This window comes from Oenanthe melanoleuca, chromosome 28, assembly GCF_029582105.1.
Source record: "Oenanthe melanoleuca isolate GR-GAL-2019-014 chromosome 28, OMel1.0, whole genome shotgun sequence".
NCBI lineage: Eukaryota > Metazoa > Chordata > Aves > Passeriformes > Muscicapidae > Oenanthe > Oenanthe melanoleuca.
In genome coordinates, this window is record NC_079361.1 from 5,294,021 (window position 1) to 5,312,139 (window position 18,119).

At 51.6% G+C, this 18,119-nt stretch overlaps 1 protein-coding gene across 1 annotated transcript; it reads left to right on the plus strand.

The window, feature by feature from the left end:
- Nucleotides 1-567: 567 nt before the first annotated feature.
- LOC130264308 (translation initiation factor IF-2-like) lies at nt 568-10,366 on the plus strand. Its single transcript, XM_056512376.1, has 5 exons — nt 568-582; nt 1,176-1,545; nt 3,376-3,426; nt 9,291-9,410; nt 9,660-10,366. Exons 1-5 carry the CDS (start codon nt 568-570, stop codon nt 9,710-9,712), a joined length of 609 nt encoding a protein of 202 aa, XP_056368351.1. The 3' UTR covers nt 9,713-10,366.
- Nucleotides 10,367-18,119: the final 7,753 nt, after the last annotated feature.

The following is an 18,119-nucleotide window of genomic DNA, read 5'->3' on the forward strand; positions in this document are numbered from 1 at the left end:
TGCAGGGATCCATTTATAGCAGAAATTTCCTAAATCAGACCTGAATATGGGTCTCAAGTATTACCAAGCCTTCAACTCTGGACTATTTTGATTTCTATCTAATTAATGTTGCCACCAGTTATTATTTTTCCTTTGGTGTCATGTGGTAACACATCCCATGCACAGGATACACCATTAGACAAAGCTGTACTCAACAGCCTGAGCATCGAGGGTGCCTTGGGGCAGTCTTGAAAAATTGGTGTTTGCAACCTGTGTATTTTTGTCTTAGAAGTGCAGCTCAAACCCATCCCTGCTGACACCCCCAGTCAAACCCGGGAACAAGAGTGTTTCTGGAGGTGAGGGTGAGGAAATAAATCTGTTCTCAGCACTGAATGCTGTGCTCCTTGGCACACTTGAGGGAATATCTGTCTGACATCCTTGCTCTGCAAATAGGAGAGGTGCAAACGGATTCCAGGTACTCAGGTCCGGGCTGTCTTTCAGTTTGGTGTGTCCGGGAGAAATGGAGGGTTGGAGTTTGTGCCAGCCCCGAACACTGGCACAGGGCTGAAGCTTGGCTTGTCCATTGGCATGGGGAATCAGAGGGTACAAGCCCCCAGGCGGAGGGACAGCAGCAGGATGGCGAGGACAGGCTGGTGGCGTTTGTTCCTGGGGACTCCAGAGCGAGTGACCCCCGCAAAGCAAAGCAAAGCGAAGGGAAGCGAAGCGAAGCAGAGCAGAGCAGAGCAGAGCAAAGCGAAGCAAAGCAAAGCGAAGAGAAGCGAAGCAAAGCAAAGCAAAGCAAAGCAAAGCAAAGCGAAGCAAAGCAAAGCGAAGCAAAGCAAAGCAAAGCTCCGGTGCTGACGCTGGAGCCAGCGGGGCTGTCGCGGCGGGCTGTCCCCGCTGTTCCCCGTCCCCGGGAGAGCTCGGAGCGCGCTCCGCCGGCGCTGCCCCGTCTCCAGGGCTCGCCGCTCCCCGGCCGGACCTGTTGCCGCGCTCCCGCTGCCGAGGCTGCCGGGACTCTTACACTGAAGCGGGCGGTCCCATGATGTAATGCTGCCGCAGCTGCCCGCAGCCGCCGCCGCCGTTGGCCGAGCCGCGGAGTCCCCGCCCGGGCGCTCCGCCCGCCGCACCCCCGGCGGGCCATAAAAGCCCCGAGGCAGAGGCAGGGCAGCTTCCCCGGCCCTTCCGCCGCTCAGGTGACCCAGCGGCAGGTGAGCCCCGCAGGTGCGGAGGCGGCTCGGGGCTCCCCGGCCACCTGTGGAGCCGGTCCCGCCTCTGTCCCGGCGGGAGCGGGGAGCGCTCGGGGGAAGGGGCCGCTGTCCCCCGGGGCCGGGGCGACCCCGAGCGGATCCCGGCGGCGGGGCCGCGATCAGCACCACGGACAGCGCCCGGCGGCGCCTGCCCGGCGGGGCTGGAGCGGGAACCGGCACCGGGAACCGGGAACCGGAACCGGGAACCGGCACCGGGAACCGGGAACCGGCACAGCGACCGGCGCGGGTCCTGCCCAGGACCCTCCGGGACACCACCGGCCGCCCGGAGCCGGCACGGACTGCTCGCCGGGCCAGGGTGAGTCCAGCCCGGAGGGGCTCTGCGGGACAGGGAGGCGCAGAGGGGAGCGGACACCGGCCCGACAGGGGTGCCCGGGGCGCGTCCCCATCCAGCCCTGCCCCATCCGACACACGGGGCCGGCAGCGCCCCAGAGCCCCCAGCACGGAGCTCGGGGGGTGCCCGGTCTGGCTGAGAGCCCCGGGCTGGATGGGGACGGAGGGGACACGGGGGTGGAGGGGACACGGGGGTGGAGGGGACACGGGGATGGACACTGGGATGGACACGGGGATGGATGCGTTTTCCAAACACCCCTGCCAGCCTCAGGTAAGACACACTCACAGCATCGAGTAAGGCAGGGATTCAAAACCTTTGGGAGGCACGGAATGATTCCATGAATCCAAACGTAACCTGGACTTCCATGTACTCAACATCAAAGCTTTATGCTGGAAAACTCAACACTTGTTTTGAAAACGTGTCTGACTGGTAGCTCATGTGTAAAGTTGCTCTTAAAATTCCCTAGTTTGTAGGAGAAACAAGACATTTCACCAAGATACTGTTGGGAGATGGTGCTTCATGAACAGTTATTTGAAATTATTTTTCCTCCATGGCTGATTCTATCTGACTACTCAAAATCTGCCCTGCAGTAGTGGCACACTTTGGGTCCATTGACAGGATGTGTTATATTGAAGTGCTCGATGCCTAAATCAGAATGGATTTTTTCCCAAAATGCTCCCCTCCAAAGAAAAAAAAAATTAAAATTGAGTGTGATCAAATTAAACAAAGTGCTTGGTTTTTGTTTTTAATTTTGACAAAATTAAAACAACAAAATATTTATCTCTGGCTTAACCTGAAATAAAACATCTTTTTCTCTTTAGATTATTAAAGCAAGAATCTAATGTAGAAAATAGAAAAGATAAAATGTTCAAGTGTCTGAGCACTTTGGAAATTAAATATTTCACAGAGCTATTGCCAGCTGAAGTGATTTGCTGCATTTGTTTTATCTCCATTTTTGGAAGCTGGGATATTCCCTGAATGAATCCCTGTTCATTGGAAATTCTCCCCCAGCTCTGCTAAATGTGTGTTTAAACACTTTACTGAGCAGAGGCTCAAGCTGATTTAATCCAGGCTCAGCCTGGCCACATCTCCTGTCCCTACACTTGTATTTCTCCTGAGTGATGTTGGTCTCTGAGAGGAAAAGGAAACAAGCTGTTCTCCATTTTAGGAATACTCCTATTTGTTATTTGAGAACTAAATATTCTGGGGAAAAAAAGAAGAAAAACACTTGAAAACAAAGTTATTTCCTTTGAGGCCTTGAATATCCACACAGCCTTTAGACATGTTTTATAGACATTGAACAAGTAAGGGTGGTGATGTTTCCCTGTGGAACTGGAGAGAGATCTTTGTTATCCCTCTGTAAATCTTTTAACATCTCCCATCAGTTCTGTGATGTGGCTCTGATCTGTCCTGAATGCAGCAACTGCTGAGGTTCAGTCTGGGCAGAGCCTGGTCTTTGCCAACACCAATATCAGGCTTTTCCCCTTGAAGTTCAGCTGTAAAATAGGGGGAAAACCCCCCATATTCTTCACCTCCTGCCCCAAAAAGCTATGCAGAAGAAGCCAGAAAATTATATTATAAAATACCTATTCCTGCTTTTATGGGTTTATCTCCACATTCTGGGAAATTGCATAATTAAATTTCATATTTAATATAAAAAATAGTAGGACAGATGATATCATATCCTCAAAGCTAACTAAATTTTATATTGTGCAGTCTTGCTTAATCAAAGTTTCATTTCCATTTGTTCAGGGCATATTTTGTCACTTTTTTTTTACTGGCAATTTTCTGTAGATCTCATAGATGGATCCAACCCAGAGGTCTCTGAAGAACAGAGGACTCAGGGTAAGGTCTGAACTTAACTCAATTTAATTCCTGACCCTTTAAATATTCTTCCAAATGAGTAAACTGGAAATCAATCTGGCAGGAGGGTCCCAGGTCACCTGCTGGAAGGAAATATTTGAAGTTTTGCTAGAAATAAACACCATGCAGACATGCAGATTTTTGTTGTCTGAAATCCAATAGAAATAAAGCCTCTTAAAGGCAGGAGCTCCTTGGCCTCTCCCCCTCCCAGCACCCAGACAATGTTCCAGGCTCCTGGCTCTGTGTGCCTTGCACAAATATTTGTCTGTGTGTCGCTGCCACTCCACTGCAATCGTGGCATCTGCTGGTAGCTGGAGACTGGGAGGTGCTTGGGAATCTCAGCAGGAAGAGGAGAGTGGATTTCAGACACAAGGTCTGTGACTGCTTCTGAGCCTGAGCAAACAGGGATTTGTTCTGCCCCAGGCTCCTGCAGAGGGCTCAGCTCTCAAACCTCTGGTCACCTCTCAAACCTCTGGTCACCTCTCAAACCCTGCACTCAGCCTGTGCCCAGCCCTGCTCTGGGGCACACCCATGCCAGCTCTGCAGGGCAGAGGGGACACAGGACCTGCCCCAGCCCAGCCCTGCAGGGCAGAGGGGACACAGGACCTGCCCCAGCCCAGCCCTGCAGGGCAGAGGGGACACAGGACCTGCCCCAGCCCTGTCCTGCAGGGCAGAGGGGACACAGGACCTGCCCCAGCCCAGCCCTGCAGGGCAGAGGGGACACAGGACCTGCCCCAGCTGTGGGGGCAGAGGGGACACAGGACCTGCCCCAGCCCAGCTCTGCAGGGCAGAGGGGACACAGGACCTGCCCCAGCCCAGCCCTGCAGGGCAGTGAGGACACAGGACCTGCCCCAGCCCAGCCCTGCAGGGCAGAGGGGACACAGGACCTGCCCCAGCCCAGCCCTGCAGGGCAGTGAGGACACAGGACCTGCCCCAGCCCACATCCAGCAGGCTTCAGGCCACAGTTCAGGGCCAATATGAGATCTCAGGGAAACCTGAGCAGAGGATTTGGTTTTTCTGCTCACCCAAATTGGTTGGAAGGGACCTTAAAGCTCCTTGGGACATGGAAATTGTGTTCCATGTGTGTTCAGATTCTGACTCTGGGACTCTGGCTCAGGGATTTAGGAAGGGCAAAGCAAAGACCTTTCATGGCACAGGCTGTGGCTCTGCAGGTGAGCACATGGACCTGCAGCAAGCCAGCAAACCCTGCGTGTCCTCCAGGACAGAACTTTGCCTCTTGATTCATTTTAATTTGGAGACTGAGAATTTTTCATAAACCTACAGTAACTTACACAATGTCAGGCCCCACTTCAGGAGAATACAAATGCACTTGCACAAACTTCAGCACTGAACTCCCTCAGGAATCAAACTAAAGTCAAGCACTTGGCTGCACTGAGGATTAAAGGATGTTTCCATAATGTTATGCAAAGATCTTCTCTTTATCCTGTGTTACTTAAGGCTGTACATTCTTCCCAAGTCATGCTCAGAAACACAACTCCCTCCCCTGTGATTTTCCAAGGCATTTTAGTGTTTTCAGGTGCCCAGCATGACATATTCCAATTAATCCTGATTTTCAGGGACTTCTAAGCACCTGCTCTTGTAATCAGCTCCTTCCAGAGTGTCTCAAACACAAATGTAAGGTGTCCAAAATTGCTAACTTCTTTTGAAAATCCAGAGCCATGATGAACAGTCCACCTACAAGATTCCAGCCCAGGTGAAAATGGCATGGATTGAAGCCCCCCAAAATCAGAGGCAACAGTCAGTACCTGCTCCCGTGGGATGACAATGCACCCTGCCATTACAGCAAAGTTTCTCTTAGAAAGGAGAAAATTGCACCATTCCCAGTGAGATCAAGCACAAATCTTTTCAGTTCAGCTCACAAAATTATCAATGTTGTGGTCTGTAATTCTGGCTAATCAAACATTCCGTTGCTCAGTCGAGTGTTCATGGAGAAATCAATGCCACAGGGAGATGGAAAACTTTGCTGAGCTCCTTCCCCCAGACAAGGAGTCCCCATCTGGAGGGCAGAGGCTCCAGCAAAGGGCAGGGCTCAGACCTGGCATGGATCAGGAGCAATGGGAATTTCTCAGGAGGGAGGAGGGCAAGGGCCACTTCAGCCAAACCCCTTCCCAATGGGCAAAGAGCTCAGAGTGTTTAAAGAGTTCTCAGTTGCTCCAGTGGGTTGTTTAGGTCTGCCCAGAGATAATCTGTACCCTGAAAGCAGAGGGACAGAGAGACAGGGGGAGAGAGGGACATAGGGGACAGAGGGCACAAGGGGACAGAGGGGACAGGGGGACAGGGGACAGAGGGGACAGGGGGACAGAGAGGCAGGGGGACAGAGGGACAGGGGACAGTTCCCCTGATGCCATGGCCAGGAGCAGGGCTGAATCCAGACCCCAGCAGGAGCAGGAGCAGCAGCAGAGCTCTGCCCTTGCACAGTGCCTGGCTCTGGTGACAGCTCTGGTGACAGGGACAGGACAGGGCTGGCTGCCACTCTGGCTCAGCTGGGAAGAGGTGGCTGCAGCTCTGGTTTGAGCAGCTCCTCCTCAGCCCTGCCCAGGGCACAGTGAGAGGGGAGAAACAAAGAAAAGGCAATGGTTTGGCTGATTTTTGCAATCCTAATCTGAAATCTAAAGCCATTCCTAAATGAGGTACCTCAAATCCCTTCTCCATAGAGACAGGTCTTGTGATCCCCATTTCCAGGGTACCATAAAACCAAATTCAGTGATATCTGTACAGCTCTGGTGGTCTGAGAGCAAATGGAACCAGAGAACAGCAAAAGGTGATTATCCTGTCAGGTTTGGCCTGGGAGGAAGATTATCCATCTGTCTTGCCAACCTATTTATTGTCTGATTTTCTCCTGGCTTAGCTTTTATCACCTTTCTAATCCTCCCCATCTAATTCAGACAAGATTTTATCTCAGCAGTTCTTACTCTGTGCTGATGAAGGTGGGCTTGGAGCTCTGGCAGGTTTATGTGACCTGGTGAGAGGCTGCACGGGTGGGTGGAACATTAATTGCCAGTTAATGAGTTCACAACTTTCAAAAATAAATAAGCTGCTCTATTTTTCTAGAAGAGAAGTATTACATCTTTCTGCTGGTCTGTCAATGAGGGAATGGGTTTGGAAGAACTGCTTTTCTGGAATTTTTAAAGAATGGATTCATTCCATGTAATACATGAATCTAAACATGTGTGTGTATCTATACCTGTTGTACAAAGTGTACTTAAGGGGATGTGATGTTTGAAATTGGTTTCTGGGATGGGAAATACTGGGATGCACCATTTGAATCAAGCAGGACTCAAAGATAAATTTGAGGCAGATGGTGTTTTTTGAGTATGGCTCATGATTTGAACCCACTCAGAGAAAATGATGAATTTCCAGGGCTCCCAGTCCCTTGCAGGGTTCAAGAGCCACATCCCAGTGAGATGCAGGTTTCTCTGGATACCACAGCCCTTTGCCTTTTCCCTTTTCATCCTGAATCAATGGGCTCCTTCCCCACCTCGTTCTGGTGAATGCATTAGAGGCTAAACTTCAGCATGTCCCAGCGATTCCTGGAATAGCTGCAAGCTGAGCACTGGCTAGGGACAGCCAGGAGGCTGGGAGGGATGATTACCTTCAGGCAGTCTCTGTGGAGCATGCCAGGGTTCCTACAGGCACAGCCTAATGTGGGATTTAGGATGCTGAACAGGCTCCCATTACAGGCCCAGCCACCTCCACGCTGCACTGGCAGAGAGCTCCTCGTTAACATGCACACCAGTGGCTCCAGAGCACAGCAGCCAGCCGGGGCTCATTAAGGGCAAAATCATTCCAAGGGACATTGTTTCAGAAAGGAAAGAATTTAATTTCTCTCGGGGTTGGGGTTGGGTTGCAAAGAGCCCGGGGGTTTTGCTCAGGGTTGTGTTGGAGGCTGTGCTGTGGAGCTGGGCTGTGCCAGGGGCTGTGGTGGGGTTACCTCGGGAGGGACCCCCAGCATCTGCCCCAGAGGGACCCTGGCTCACATTAGGAGAAATCTTTGTTAAAGAGGTGACCTTAAAGCCTGTGTGTCCCTGGGAGCCAGCAGCTGAGGTGGGAATGGCTCAGGCAGGAGCCACAGGCTCCTCAGTGCTGATGGTTCTGCTCTGCCCTGCCCAGACCTGCAGAGCTCTGGGGACCAGGAGGGAAGGTTGTGAGGAGGAAATCTCAGTCCACTTTTATCAGCAGGTATAAAAACTCCTAGGAATTATCATTAACAGATACAAATGAGTCACTGCACAGCTGAAGTGTCGACTTTCTCCTGTTTACCATGGAACAATGCCCTAGAACACACAAAACATCCAATGCTTTGGTAATACACTGCAAATAAACATCTAATTATCAGGTCTGAGAGGAGAAGGACTAAAAAGCCACGAGGATGAAGCCATTTGTCATCCCAGTTTGATTTCCAGCCCAGAGTCCTGCACAAAGTGTGCTGGTAGCTCTTCTCTCCCACGTGTGCTCCTCGGGAATAACTCTGATGCCTGTTCATTCAAAGCTCAGCTCTATTTTAAAAATCTACTCTCTCTGAAAGGGCTGTCTTTAGAAAAGCCAAAAAATTGTACAGGAAAAAGGACAAAATTGCTTCTCAACAAAGGGGCCTATCAACAGCCTGTCAATAATGTGCCAAAGGCCAGAACCTGCCTTTCAGAGAGGCTCTGAAGCCTCAACGTGTACTTGGAGAGCAATTAAGGGATGTAAGCAACATGATGATTATCTCATGGGTGACATTTTCATCGGCTCTTTGGGAAAAAGGAGAGATGGGCCTGAGATGGCTGTGATCAATGTTCATCCCAGCCCTGCAGAAATGGCAGGAAAACATGTGGTAGATGGGCCTGGAAATCAAAATGCACAAGGAAAGGAAGGGTGGGAGGAAGAGGTGATGAACACAGAAGGAGTTATATGAGTTATATGAGAAGGAGAGAAGCTGAGAAGTGTGAGTGGGAACCTGTTACTCTTGCTTTTCCCATCTCAGGCCCTGTGTCTCCTGCCTCCTCACTTCTCAGGGCACAGCTCCATCCCGAGCCTGGGGGAAGAGGGACAGAACACTGCCAGGCACTGAGAGGTGCCTCAGGGCTGGGGGGTGCAGTGCTCACTCTGCTCTCTCTGCAGAGTATTGCACTGAGAAACTGAGTCCAACCATGAACCATTCCATCAGATCCTTCCTTCCTTCCTTCCTTCCTTCCTTCCTTCCTTCCTTCCTTCCTTCCTTCCTTCCTTCCTTCCTTCCTTCCTTCCTTCCTTCCTTCCTTCCTTCCTTCCTTCCTTCCTTCCTTCCTTCCTTCCTTCCTTCCTTCCTTCCTTCCTTCCTTCCCTCCTTCCCCCCTCCCTAGCCAAGCAGAAGCTCAGATGTTGCACACACCCAGCTGTTTTGGCAAAATGTTTCATGGAAAACACATCTGCAAAAGCACATTTGGCTTCTGTATTTCCCCAGCTTGCTGAATTTCTTGTTTAGGAAAACAAACTTAATTGCAGCAGAACAAAATGTTGCTTAATTTGCTATAAAAATCTCCTTCCTACATTTCATTTTATGAAAAAAATTAGAAATGTTAATGTTGAGTGAAATTTTAAAATGTTTGGAAATCTCCCTTGTCCCAAAAGATCCTGTTGTATTCCCAGCTCCTCTCTGCATGTTTCAGCACAGAGGAGCACATACCCAAATTTCTGTGAGCATCCCCACGAGTGTGCACTCACATCCTGGGCAAACAATTCCTGGCAGTTCTGACAGGCACAAGCTGCTCTGCATCCTCCAGGAGTGCCTTTTGAAGAGGATCTCAATAATAAAATAATGTTATGTTACTAGTTAAACACTGGGAATAATTCCTCCACCACAGGCAAACTGTGCAGGATGAACCCACGGGTTCCTGGGAGGATTCCCCAGCCCCAGCAGGATGCATTAACAGCACATCTCCCCAGCGAGCCGTGGTGGGAAGAGCACGGAGCAAAAAAAAAAGGTAAAGTGCTTAAAAACAACTTGTATTTTTAGAGCCCAGTCTCCCCCAGAAATCTTCCCAGATGCTGAGCTCTCCACTTCTGATTTGCAAGGAATAATAGTTTGGAAGCCCAGCTGAGACTCCTGGGCTGTGAATTTTCTGTAATGTTTTTCTCCAGACCCATTTGCTGTCCTGCTAATTAATCCAGGTAATGGCTGGGTTGTTGTTTCCCTTCAGCAGCAGTTTCCCTTTTTGTTAACACGAACAGAGAGAACCGATCTCTCGAAGGATCCTGGCTGGCAGCAATATCAGCATCTGACTGAAGAGAACTCAGCCACACGCATAATCCTCGGGAAATTCATCTCCACCCTCCCGCAGACCCCGGTGAGAGCCCTTGAAGTGGTAATTAAAGTCTATTGAGTGGCAACTGCACCTGTTTAGAGAGGAGAGTGCGGGTAAGAGTGCACAAAGGGAGATGAGCAGCGCAGACAGGAGCTGCTGGAGCTGGGGAGGAGGAGGAGTGGAGAGAACGGGGAGGAAAAAAAGTGTTTGTTGCTGTGTTGAAGTCGATGCAATCAGTTGTGCATTTCCATCCTGCCCAGATCTGCTCCCTCCCCCAAAGACTCCGGGGGTTTCCAGCAGCCCAGCCCTGCCCCAGGGCTCCGGGTGTGCTGACCACCGTCTGTGGGACAGCCATGCAGAATACACTCGTACATTTTATTCGTGGATTTTACAAGGGCCAGAGAGCAGTGCTGCAGAGTGATCCAGGTGCAGGCTCCAGGGAGATTTTCATTCTGAGACCCATGGCTTGATCACAGAATTCCTGGCTCCTTCTGTCACAATCCCAAGGGCAGCAAACACTACAGATGAGGTTCTGAAACCTTAGCCAAAGACCCCTGCAAAAGCTTTTTGTTGTAGGAGTGAATAATCACTCCTTACCTCTCCACAGGCAGCACTGCCACCATGGACTCCCCTTATCCAACCCCAGCCCATTGTTTAGGTGGCCCTGGAACAGTAATGTGGGTTTGTCCCTTGTCCCTGCAGTTCTGTGTGTGCCCCAGAACCAGCTGGGCTGAACCAGGATTGCTGGGCTGACAACAGGAGGGGACAGTTTCATCCCCAGAGCACCCCCAGGCTGAGCTGAGCAAACGAGCCAGGCAGAATTCCAAGGGTGATGGCAAATTTTTCTCTCTCACTGGACTTGATGGCAGCCAGTCCCCTGTGAATCCCTGACCTTCACACTCCACAGGCTGCCTGGGATGGCTCACAGAAACCACAGGAGATTTCTTCCTGTTCCTGATTGTCAGAGCACACAATAATTCTGGTGTGAATGTAGTTGCATCTGCTTTGGACAAGTCCTGTCAGCAGCACTTCTGCAGCTTCCCAAAGCTGTGCCAGGACATGCTTTGGTGTGAATGAGGATAGGGAAGAATTTGCTCTCAGAGAGCCACAGAATCCCAAATGCTTTGGGCTGGAAGCCATAAAGCTGCCATGGCTGGGGACACCTTCCACTAGCCCAGGCTGTTCCAAGCCCTGTCCAATTCCACTGACTGTTCCAGGTGGGATTTGGAATCAGTTGGTGTCTGATCCAACCATTTGGCTCCAGTTTGTGGAGACAGACAGACATCTCTGCACAACAGGATAACCTGCCAGTCCAGTCCTGTCCCAGGGTGGGAGGAATTGTGTTCACTGGCCAGGGAGGCTTCATGACAACACTGAAAGCCCAATTGCCAGAAAATCGTCCCTAAAATACCCTCCTTGCCTCTTAAACTCCAGTCCTGTGCTCACTGGGTGGAAGGGCACCGTGTGACAACTCACCTTCTTTCTGCCTTTTGACTCCCTGACACTCCTCTCTCATTTTTCCCTCTTAGCCCTCCTGTCCCTCGGCCCTTTTCTCTCTCCACCTTCCCTCTGATTGCTGAGCAGCTTTTTGACTTTTCCATCAATAAGTTTAAAGAGCATTTGAACCTCTCTGGTCCCCCTTCTCTCCTCCCTCCAGTTCCAAATCAGGCAAGCTCATCGATCAGAGGAGCTCAGGAAATATCTGGTGTTTTGTTGTCAGGCTGATAATAACATTGCAGTTGTGAATGGGCTGCTGCAGGCCTGATCATGGACACCTGCAGGGTTTGTTTAATTGCATTTAATGACAAATCCTATACAGAGGAGCATTGCCAGAGAGATTTATTATCTGCCAAAGGGGCAAAGCACAACAGCTCAAAATATAATTTGCACTGAGCATTTTTCCCCCTGCCTCTCTTTAAAGCAGGGTAATAAATGACAAATCGGGTAAAGTGGGAGACATGGGGCTGGGGAGGAGGTGGGGGGCAGAGGACAGAGATTGAAACCAAAGGAAATAACAGCAATAAGGCCACATTGTTCTCTCTGCCCTCCCTGTGGTCTGGTGTAGAGGAAATTCTGTTTGTTTAATTTACAGCCTGGAAGTGCAGCTGGGGATCTCTCTGTGATGAGCCTGGTCAGGGATAGCTGGAGGCCAAGAGTCCCCACTCTGCACACAGGCTTCTTCCCCTGCTCTGCAGCCAAGTTCAGCTCCCATCCACAGAAACAATTACTGAGGAATGAGGTGCAGGGCAAGTCCAGCTGCCATCAGCACAAGGAGTCCCTGAAATCTCTGGGACAAAGCAGGAGTGGCAGATCCCTTCCTGCCAAATATCACAGGGACAGTCCAGACAAAACCCTCTCAGCTCTGAGCCCGTGATTTCTGTGTCCTGCTGAACAGCTGGCTCTGAACAGGGAGAGGCTGGGTGCTAAACCAGGAGAGCAGCTCTGGCTCACTCATCTCCTGTCTCGATTTTTACCTGTCTGGCAGTGATCTGTGGTAAATCCCTTTGTGGAGCTGAGTCCCAGAACAAGGACTGAAAACTGGCCTTGTCACCTGGAACTCCAGACCAGCTTAGCACTTCCCAAACTGTCCTCTCTCCCAAATTAATTCTTCTTTACAATTCATCCTCTCTTCCAGTTATCTTGGGCTGAAGACTGAATTATCCTGAATTTCTATTTCTAAATATTGTCTCACTCCCCAGATGTTTCCACTGCATACTCACTACTGTTCCACTTGATGCTCAGATTAGAATCACAGAATATCCTGAGTTGTAAGGGACTCACAAGGATGATCCCAGCCCAACTCCTGGTTAAATTTTACCCAGGAGGTTTGGGGTGACAGCAGTTTTGTGCAGGAACACATCCCAGTGCTCAGCAGCTGGCTCTGCCCTTACACAAACAGGGTGTTGGGTAACACCTGGACCCGTTTTTATCTGATTTCCTGGACAATGGCAGTATCACTAGTGCTCCCTGTTAAATCAGACCACCTGGACATCTCCTGGTATCAGCCCAGCTATCACAAACACTCCTGCTACCTTGGCCAGCACAAAGGGCTGTTATCTCAGAGCAGCACAAATCCCCAGACTGAAACACCCATCTGGAGTTAGAATAGTGTGTCCACAGGAAGCACATATGTTATAAAAAGGGGAGGGAGGGTGGGACTGCTCCCCACGAGCTCCCACAGGGCTCAGCCCCTGCCAAACCCTCTCTGCTCCTGCTCACTCTTCACCTCCCATGGAAGGAGCAGCCAAGGCTGCTGAGGAATGGTTTCATTTCTTTCCCTTTTTTCCCCACCTGCTTACAAAAGTGCCCATAACAGCTGGGTGAAGATGGGAAGAGGCTGTTCCCTGCCTGGTTTCAGTGGCTGAGGTGAGTAAAGCTCTACTGGACAAGGAGCAAAGTCAGATCCTCTCCATGGGCTACACCTCATCCCCATGAGGGATTAACAGAGAAAAGCTGGGCAGTGAAAGAAAGCTGGACCTGAACCAAAGATTGCTCATCAGCAAACCCAGAGAAGGGGAACAGCAGAAGAGGTTTGTTTGCCTTGCCTAAGTCAGCCTCTGAGCAGGACCCCAGGAAACTCAGCACTATCATCATCCTTCTCTTGCAGAGCCCTTTTCTCCAGCCCTTCCCAGCAAATATTGCATTTGCTTATTGTAGTCAGACTGAAATACAACTGGGAGACAGTTGACAGAGCACTTCCTGGAGAAGTTTATCACAGGGTAAGGCAAGAGGAGCCCTGCTGAGCCCTGATGTCCCTGCAGAGTCTCTGGAGTGAGAAAATGGAGCAGAAACTCAAGGGAACAGCCCAGATTGGAGAGATGATTACAGGGAGACGTGCTGTGGTCTCAGGGGTGCTGCAAGGGCAGCATCCATCCCTGGAGGAGAGGCAGGAAGCAGGATGGCAGAAGGGAAGGATGCTGGGGGACGACGTGCAGCTCCGTCCCGAGGAACGCTGCTCTCCTGGCCTGGCTCTGTGTGGAAGACTAGTGATTTTGTTGTTGTGTTTGTAAAGGTGACAACAAATCATAGCCTGCCATACAGCCCAGGCTGCCACAGCCCAGTGTGCAAGAGTTCTGGGGTGCTGGAGCTCCTGCCGTGGCTCATTCTGCTCCTCAGTCCGAATGTCCCCAATTCTTCTTCCTCCATTTATATCCTGAGCACCATGTCCCATGTCTGGAACATCCCTGGGGTCAGTCCCAGGCACCCCCAGCCCCTCCCCAGCGTGGAGGAGGCAGCAAAGGCCTTGGCAAGAACAGAAATGTGAGTTATCAGCCCTGTGCTCAGCACAAACCCAAACACAGCCCCAGAGCAGCCACTGAGGCAAGAAGGGAATTCACTGCCCAGCTGAGAGCAGCACAGGAGCCAAGGAACCCTCCCCAAACAGCAGAGCAGGGCCAGGGCCCTCAGCACTGCTGGGACCTCAGTGCTGGCAGGGCTTGTTTGGGGAGTTGAGCCCTTTGCTTCCAACAGGGCCTTAAAATATAAAAAGAACAAATTTTAAACACCACTCAGAGCCTCCATTCTCACAGGTATTTAGGTGTGAAAATGGAACTCCTGAATCTTGCCAAGGCCTGTGGTAAAAGAATTGAAATATCTTTAATAATTTGGGTTGTTTGTGCCATTGAGCACTTCTCTCTTTTTCCTTTTTATTCTTATTTTTTAACTTACCAGGTGATTTAGGAATCCCAGAATGGTTTGGGTTGGAAGGGACCTTAAAGCTCTCCCAGTGCCACCCCTGCCATGGTCCCAGGGTGCTCCAAGCCCCATCCAGCCTGGCCTTGGGCACTGCCAGGGATCCAGGAGCAGCCACAGATCTGTTGCCAGCAGAGTTAAACCTGCACAAATCACTGTCATTCGATGGTACCTGAAAGAAAAGATGCAGGTTTCATAAACCACACCTTGCTCTCCCCTGTCTTTTACTTGCCCGTGGACAGATGAAATCCACACAAAATTCCCAGGGCAGCAGTGCAGCCACAGATGCTGCAATGGCCAGGCTGGTGTCTGATGTAAATGAAACACTGATTTAGTGCTCCCCAGAAGCCTCCCCAGTGTGTTCATCCTCTGCAGGCTGAGCAAACCCTCCCAGGTGCCCAGGGCCTCGTGCCCCACATCAGCACAGAATAATGTCATCAGAGCCCTGCTGGTGCAGGCACTTACAGGACAAAGGCCCTGCAGCAAGCTGGGGACTGGGTCATCCTTCCTGCTCATGTCAGGCTGCCATTTCTCCCTATTTTTAGAATTGTTCCCTTTGTGCAGCAAATTGCTTAACTATAGAGACAATCTGGTGTTCACTGGCTCTGGGAGAAGGGACCCATCTTCCCTGGCTTCAGGAAATCACAGCAGCTGCTGAGAGCTGGAGATGGATAAAACCTGGGTACACAGGAGCCTGCAAACCTCAATTTACACTGAACAACCTGAAGAGCTGCTGCAGCCCTGACTGAGCACAAAATAAATTTCTGCAGGTTTCTAAATTATCCACTCTGCTTCAGAAGGAACTAAAGGATTCAATAAATCACTATGGACTCTGCTCCTAAATTATTTTGATGCTTTTGGAACTCTTAGCACAGCTCCAAACTTCTCCACATTTTGAGGGAAGAGATGGGGAGTGATGGATTAAGAATTCTGGAGCCTTTCACACTGAGGATGTTCCAAACCATCCATCCCAGCCCTTTGTTGTTCTCCCCATTGTACATTGTGGCTGCCCCAGACACCTCAGCATGGATTGAAGCTCTTTGGCTTCAAAGCAGGGCAAACAGGAGCTGTAAATTCCGAGTTTGCAGCCTAAATCAGGCAGGCAGACAGAGAACAGTTATTATTCCTGTGTTATTGGCAGGGAATTGAGACACAGGAAGATTAAATGACTGGCCCAAGGTCACTAAAGGAGCCTCCTGTAAAGGTGAGGGCTCAGCCTGGATTTCTGAAGTCTCTGCCCAGTACTTCAGCCATCCATTCACTTGCTCTTTAAGTACCCTGTCATTATTTCTCTGAAGGAAATTATGCTCCTCCTGCAGCAGCCAGCACCGTGTAATTCAGCTTGTCTGAAAGGGAATATGAAATGGCAGTTTCACAAAAAATTAACCCTCCTGCCACGCAGCCTGGCAGCCCTGTCACAACGTCTCATTTTGTATCTGCTCTTCCTCTGTGGGGATTGAACTCCCCTCTTATTCCCAGAACTCTGGCTGGGGCTTTTTCTGTGCTATCCCAAAAACCCCACACAGGTGTCCCCTGGGGGGGACCGTGGTCTGGAGGGGAGGGACGTGGGGGGGTCTGAGATGTGGGGATTGACCCACGTTCCTGAGCTGCTGCTGGCACGGGGAGGATCCCAGCAGGAGAAGCTGGGAGCAGCTGGAGCTCAGCAGGAGAAGCTGGGAGCAGCCACACAGCCCTGACACCCTCAGGGGATGGCACAGATCATGGCCCTGACACCCTCAGAGGGTGGCACAGATCCTTTGTTCCAGCTGTTGTGGCACTGGAAGTGGGAGCTGTCCAGGAAAATGCTCCAACTTTGGAACAGCCTGGGAGAGCTGGGGGTGCTCCCTGGAGAAGCTCCAGGAGAGCTGGAGAGGGGCTGGGGACAAGGGATGGAGGGACAGGACAGGGGGCAGGGCTGGGTGGGATTTGGGGAAGGAATTCCTCCCTGGCAGGGTGGGCAGGGCTGGCACAGGTGCCCAGAGCAGTGCCCAAGGCCAGGCTGGACACTGGGGCTGGAGCCCAGCTCTGTAAAAGGCTGGGGTGAAGTCCTCAGGCTCCAGCACATTGCACATCCAGGGAGAGGCTGCTGTGACCCTTCTCCTCCTGCTCTTTATTCCCTCATTACTGAGAAATTTCTCATTAATGGGAAAACCATTTCCATCAGCTGCACTTTGCTCCCTCTGAGCCCAGCCAGGAATGGGGGGTGGGCTCTGAGGAGGATTTGGGACCTAAAAACCTGTGTGGTGTTCTGGTGAATTCCTAATGGATTCCATGGAGGGAAAATTAATAGGAAGCTTTGGTTAATAGATACTTCAGATAAAAGAGCGAGTGCATCTGGTTACCATGGCAACACGAGAGGCAGCAGGAGAGGAAATGTCACCGAGTCTGTGCCTTGGCCTGCAGCACAGCCAGCCTGGGGCTGGGACAGGGACAGGGAAGGGACAGGGACAGGGATGGGGACAGGGACAGGGGATAGGGACAGGGACAGGGACAGGGACAGGGACAGGGGCAGGGATGGGACAGGGATGGGACAGGGATGGGGACTGGGACAGGGACAGGGATGGGGACAGGGATGGGACAGGGACAGGGACAGGGACAGGGACAGGGATGGAACAGGGATGGGACAGGGACAGGGACAGAACATGACAGGGACAGAGATGGGACAGGGACAGGGATGGGACAGGGACAAGAACAAGGACAGAGGTGGGAAAGGGACAGAGATGAGGACAGGGATGGGACAGGGACAGGGATGACACAGGGACAGGGACAGGGACAGGGATGGGACAGGGACAGGGATGACACAGGGACAGGGACAGGGACAGGGGCAGGGGCAGGGACAGGGACAGAGATGGGACAGGGACAGGGACAGGGACAGGGATGGGACAGGGACAGGGAGACAGGGACAGAAACAGAAACAGGGAAAGAGACAGGGACAGGCAGAGGCACAGGCACAGGGATGGGACAGAGACAAAGACAGAGACAGGGACAAGGACAGGGACAGGGACAGGGACAGGGACAGGAACAGGGACAGGGACAGGGACAGGGACAGGGACACAGCACTCCCACTGGGTATTCAATGTCCAGACACACCCAGAGGGTTTTCAGTGTTCAAACTGAACTCGTGGGGCTTTTTCTGGGTGAAAACATAATGACCCTGTGCCTAGAGTTGTGTGTTCTCACAGCCCTGAGGGAGAGGTTGGACCTGGTGGTCCTGGAGGGCTTTTAAAACCTCCAGGATCCCCTGGTTCCTGCTGCCCTGGCGTGCAGGGAGCTGCCCTTGCACAGCACAGACACCCCAGAGATGTTTAAGGGATCTCTGCCCCTTTTCTTCTCAAACACAAAGTCGCTGGTCACAGAATTGCAGAAAGTTTTGGGCTGGAGGGACCTCAAAGCCCACCCAGTGCCACCCCTGCCATGGCAGGGACACCTCCCACTGTCCCAGGTGCTCCCAGTGTCCAGCCTGGCCTGGGTCAGTGCCAGGGACCCAGGGGCAGCCACACCTGGATTTTCATGGGAAATCCATCCCACCTCACGGGCACAGAGCTTGAGCAGGAACTCAGCCACGGACACTCCGGCTCCAGGAGCAGCTGCTGCTCCCGGGGACTTCCAGAAGCTGCTGAAGTGAAAATTGGGCTCCTGCTGCCTGTTATGCAAAAGCAGTTTCTTAGCAACAAAAGTGATATTCTGTGTGAAGGC

What these genes read in the sequence shown, in the direction of transcription:
- LOC130264308 (XM_056512376.1), top strand. An exon ending in GGACTGCTCGCCGGGCCAGG is followed by an intron (nt 1,546 to 3,375) that starts GTGAGTCCAGCC and finishes AATTTTCTGTAG; the next exon opens with ATCTCATAGATGGATCCAAC. An exon ending in GCACGGAGCAAAAAAAAAAG is followed by an intron (nt 9,411 to 9,659) that starts GTAAAGTGCTTA and finishes ACACGAACAGAG; the next exon opens with AGAACCGATCTCTCGAAGGA.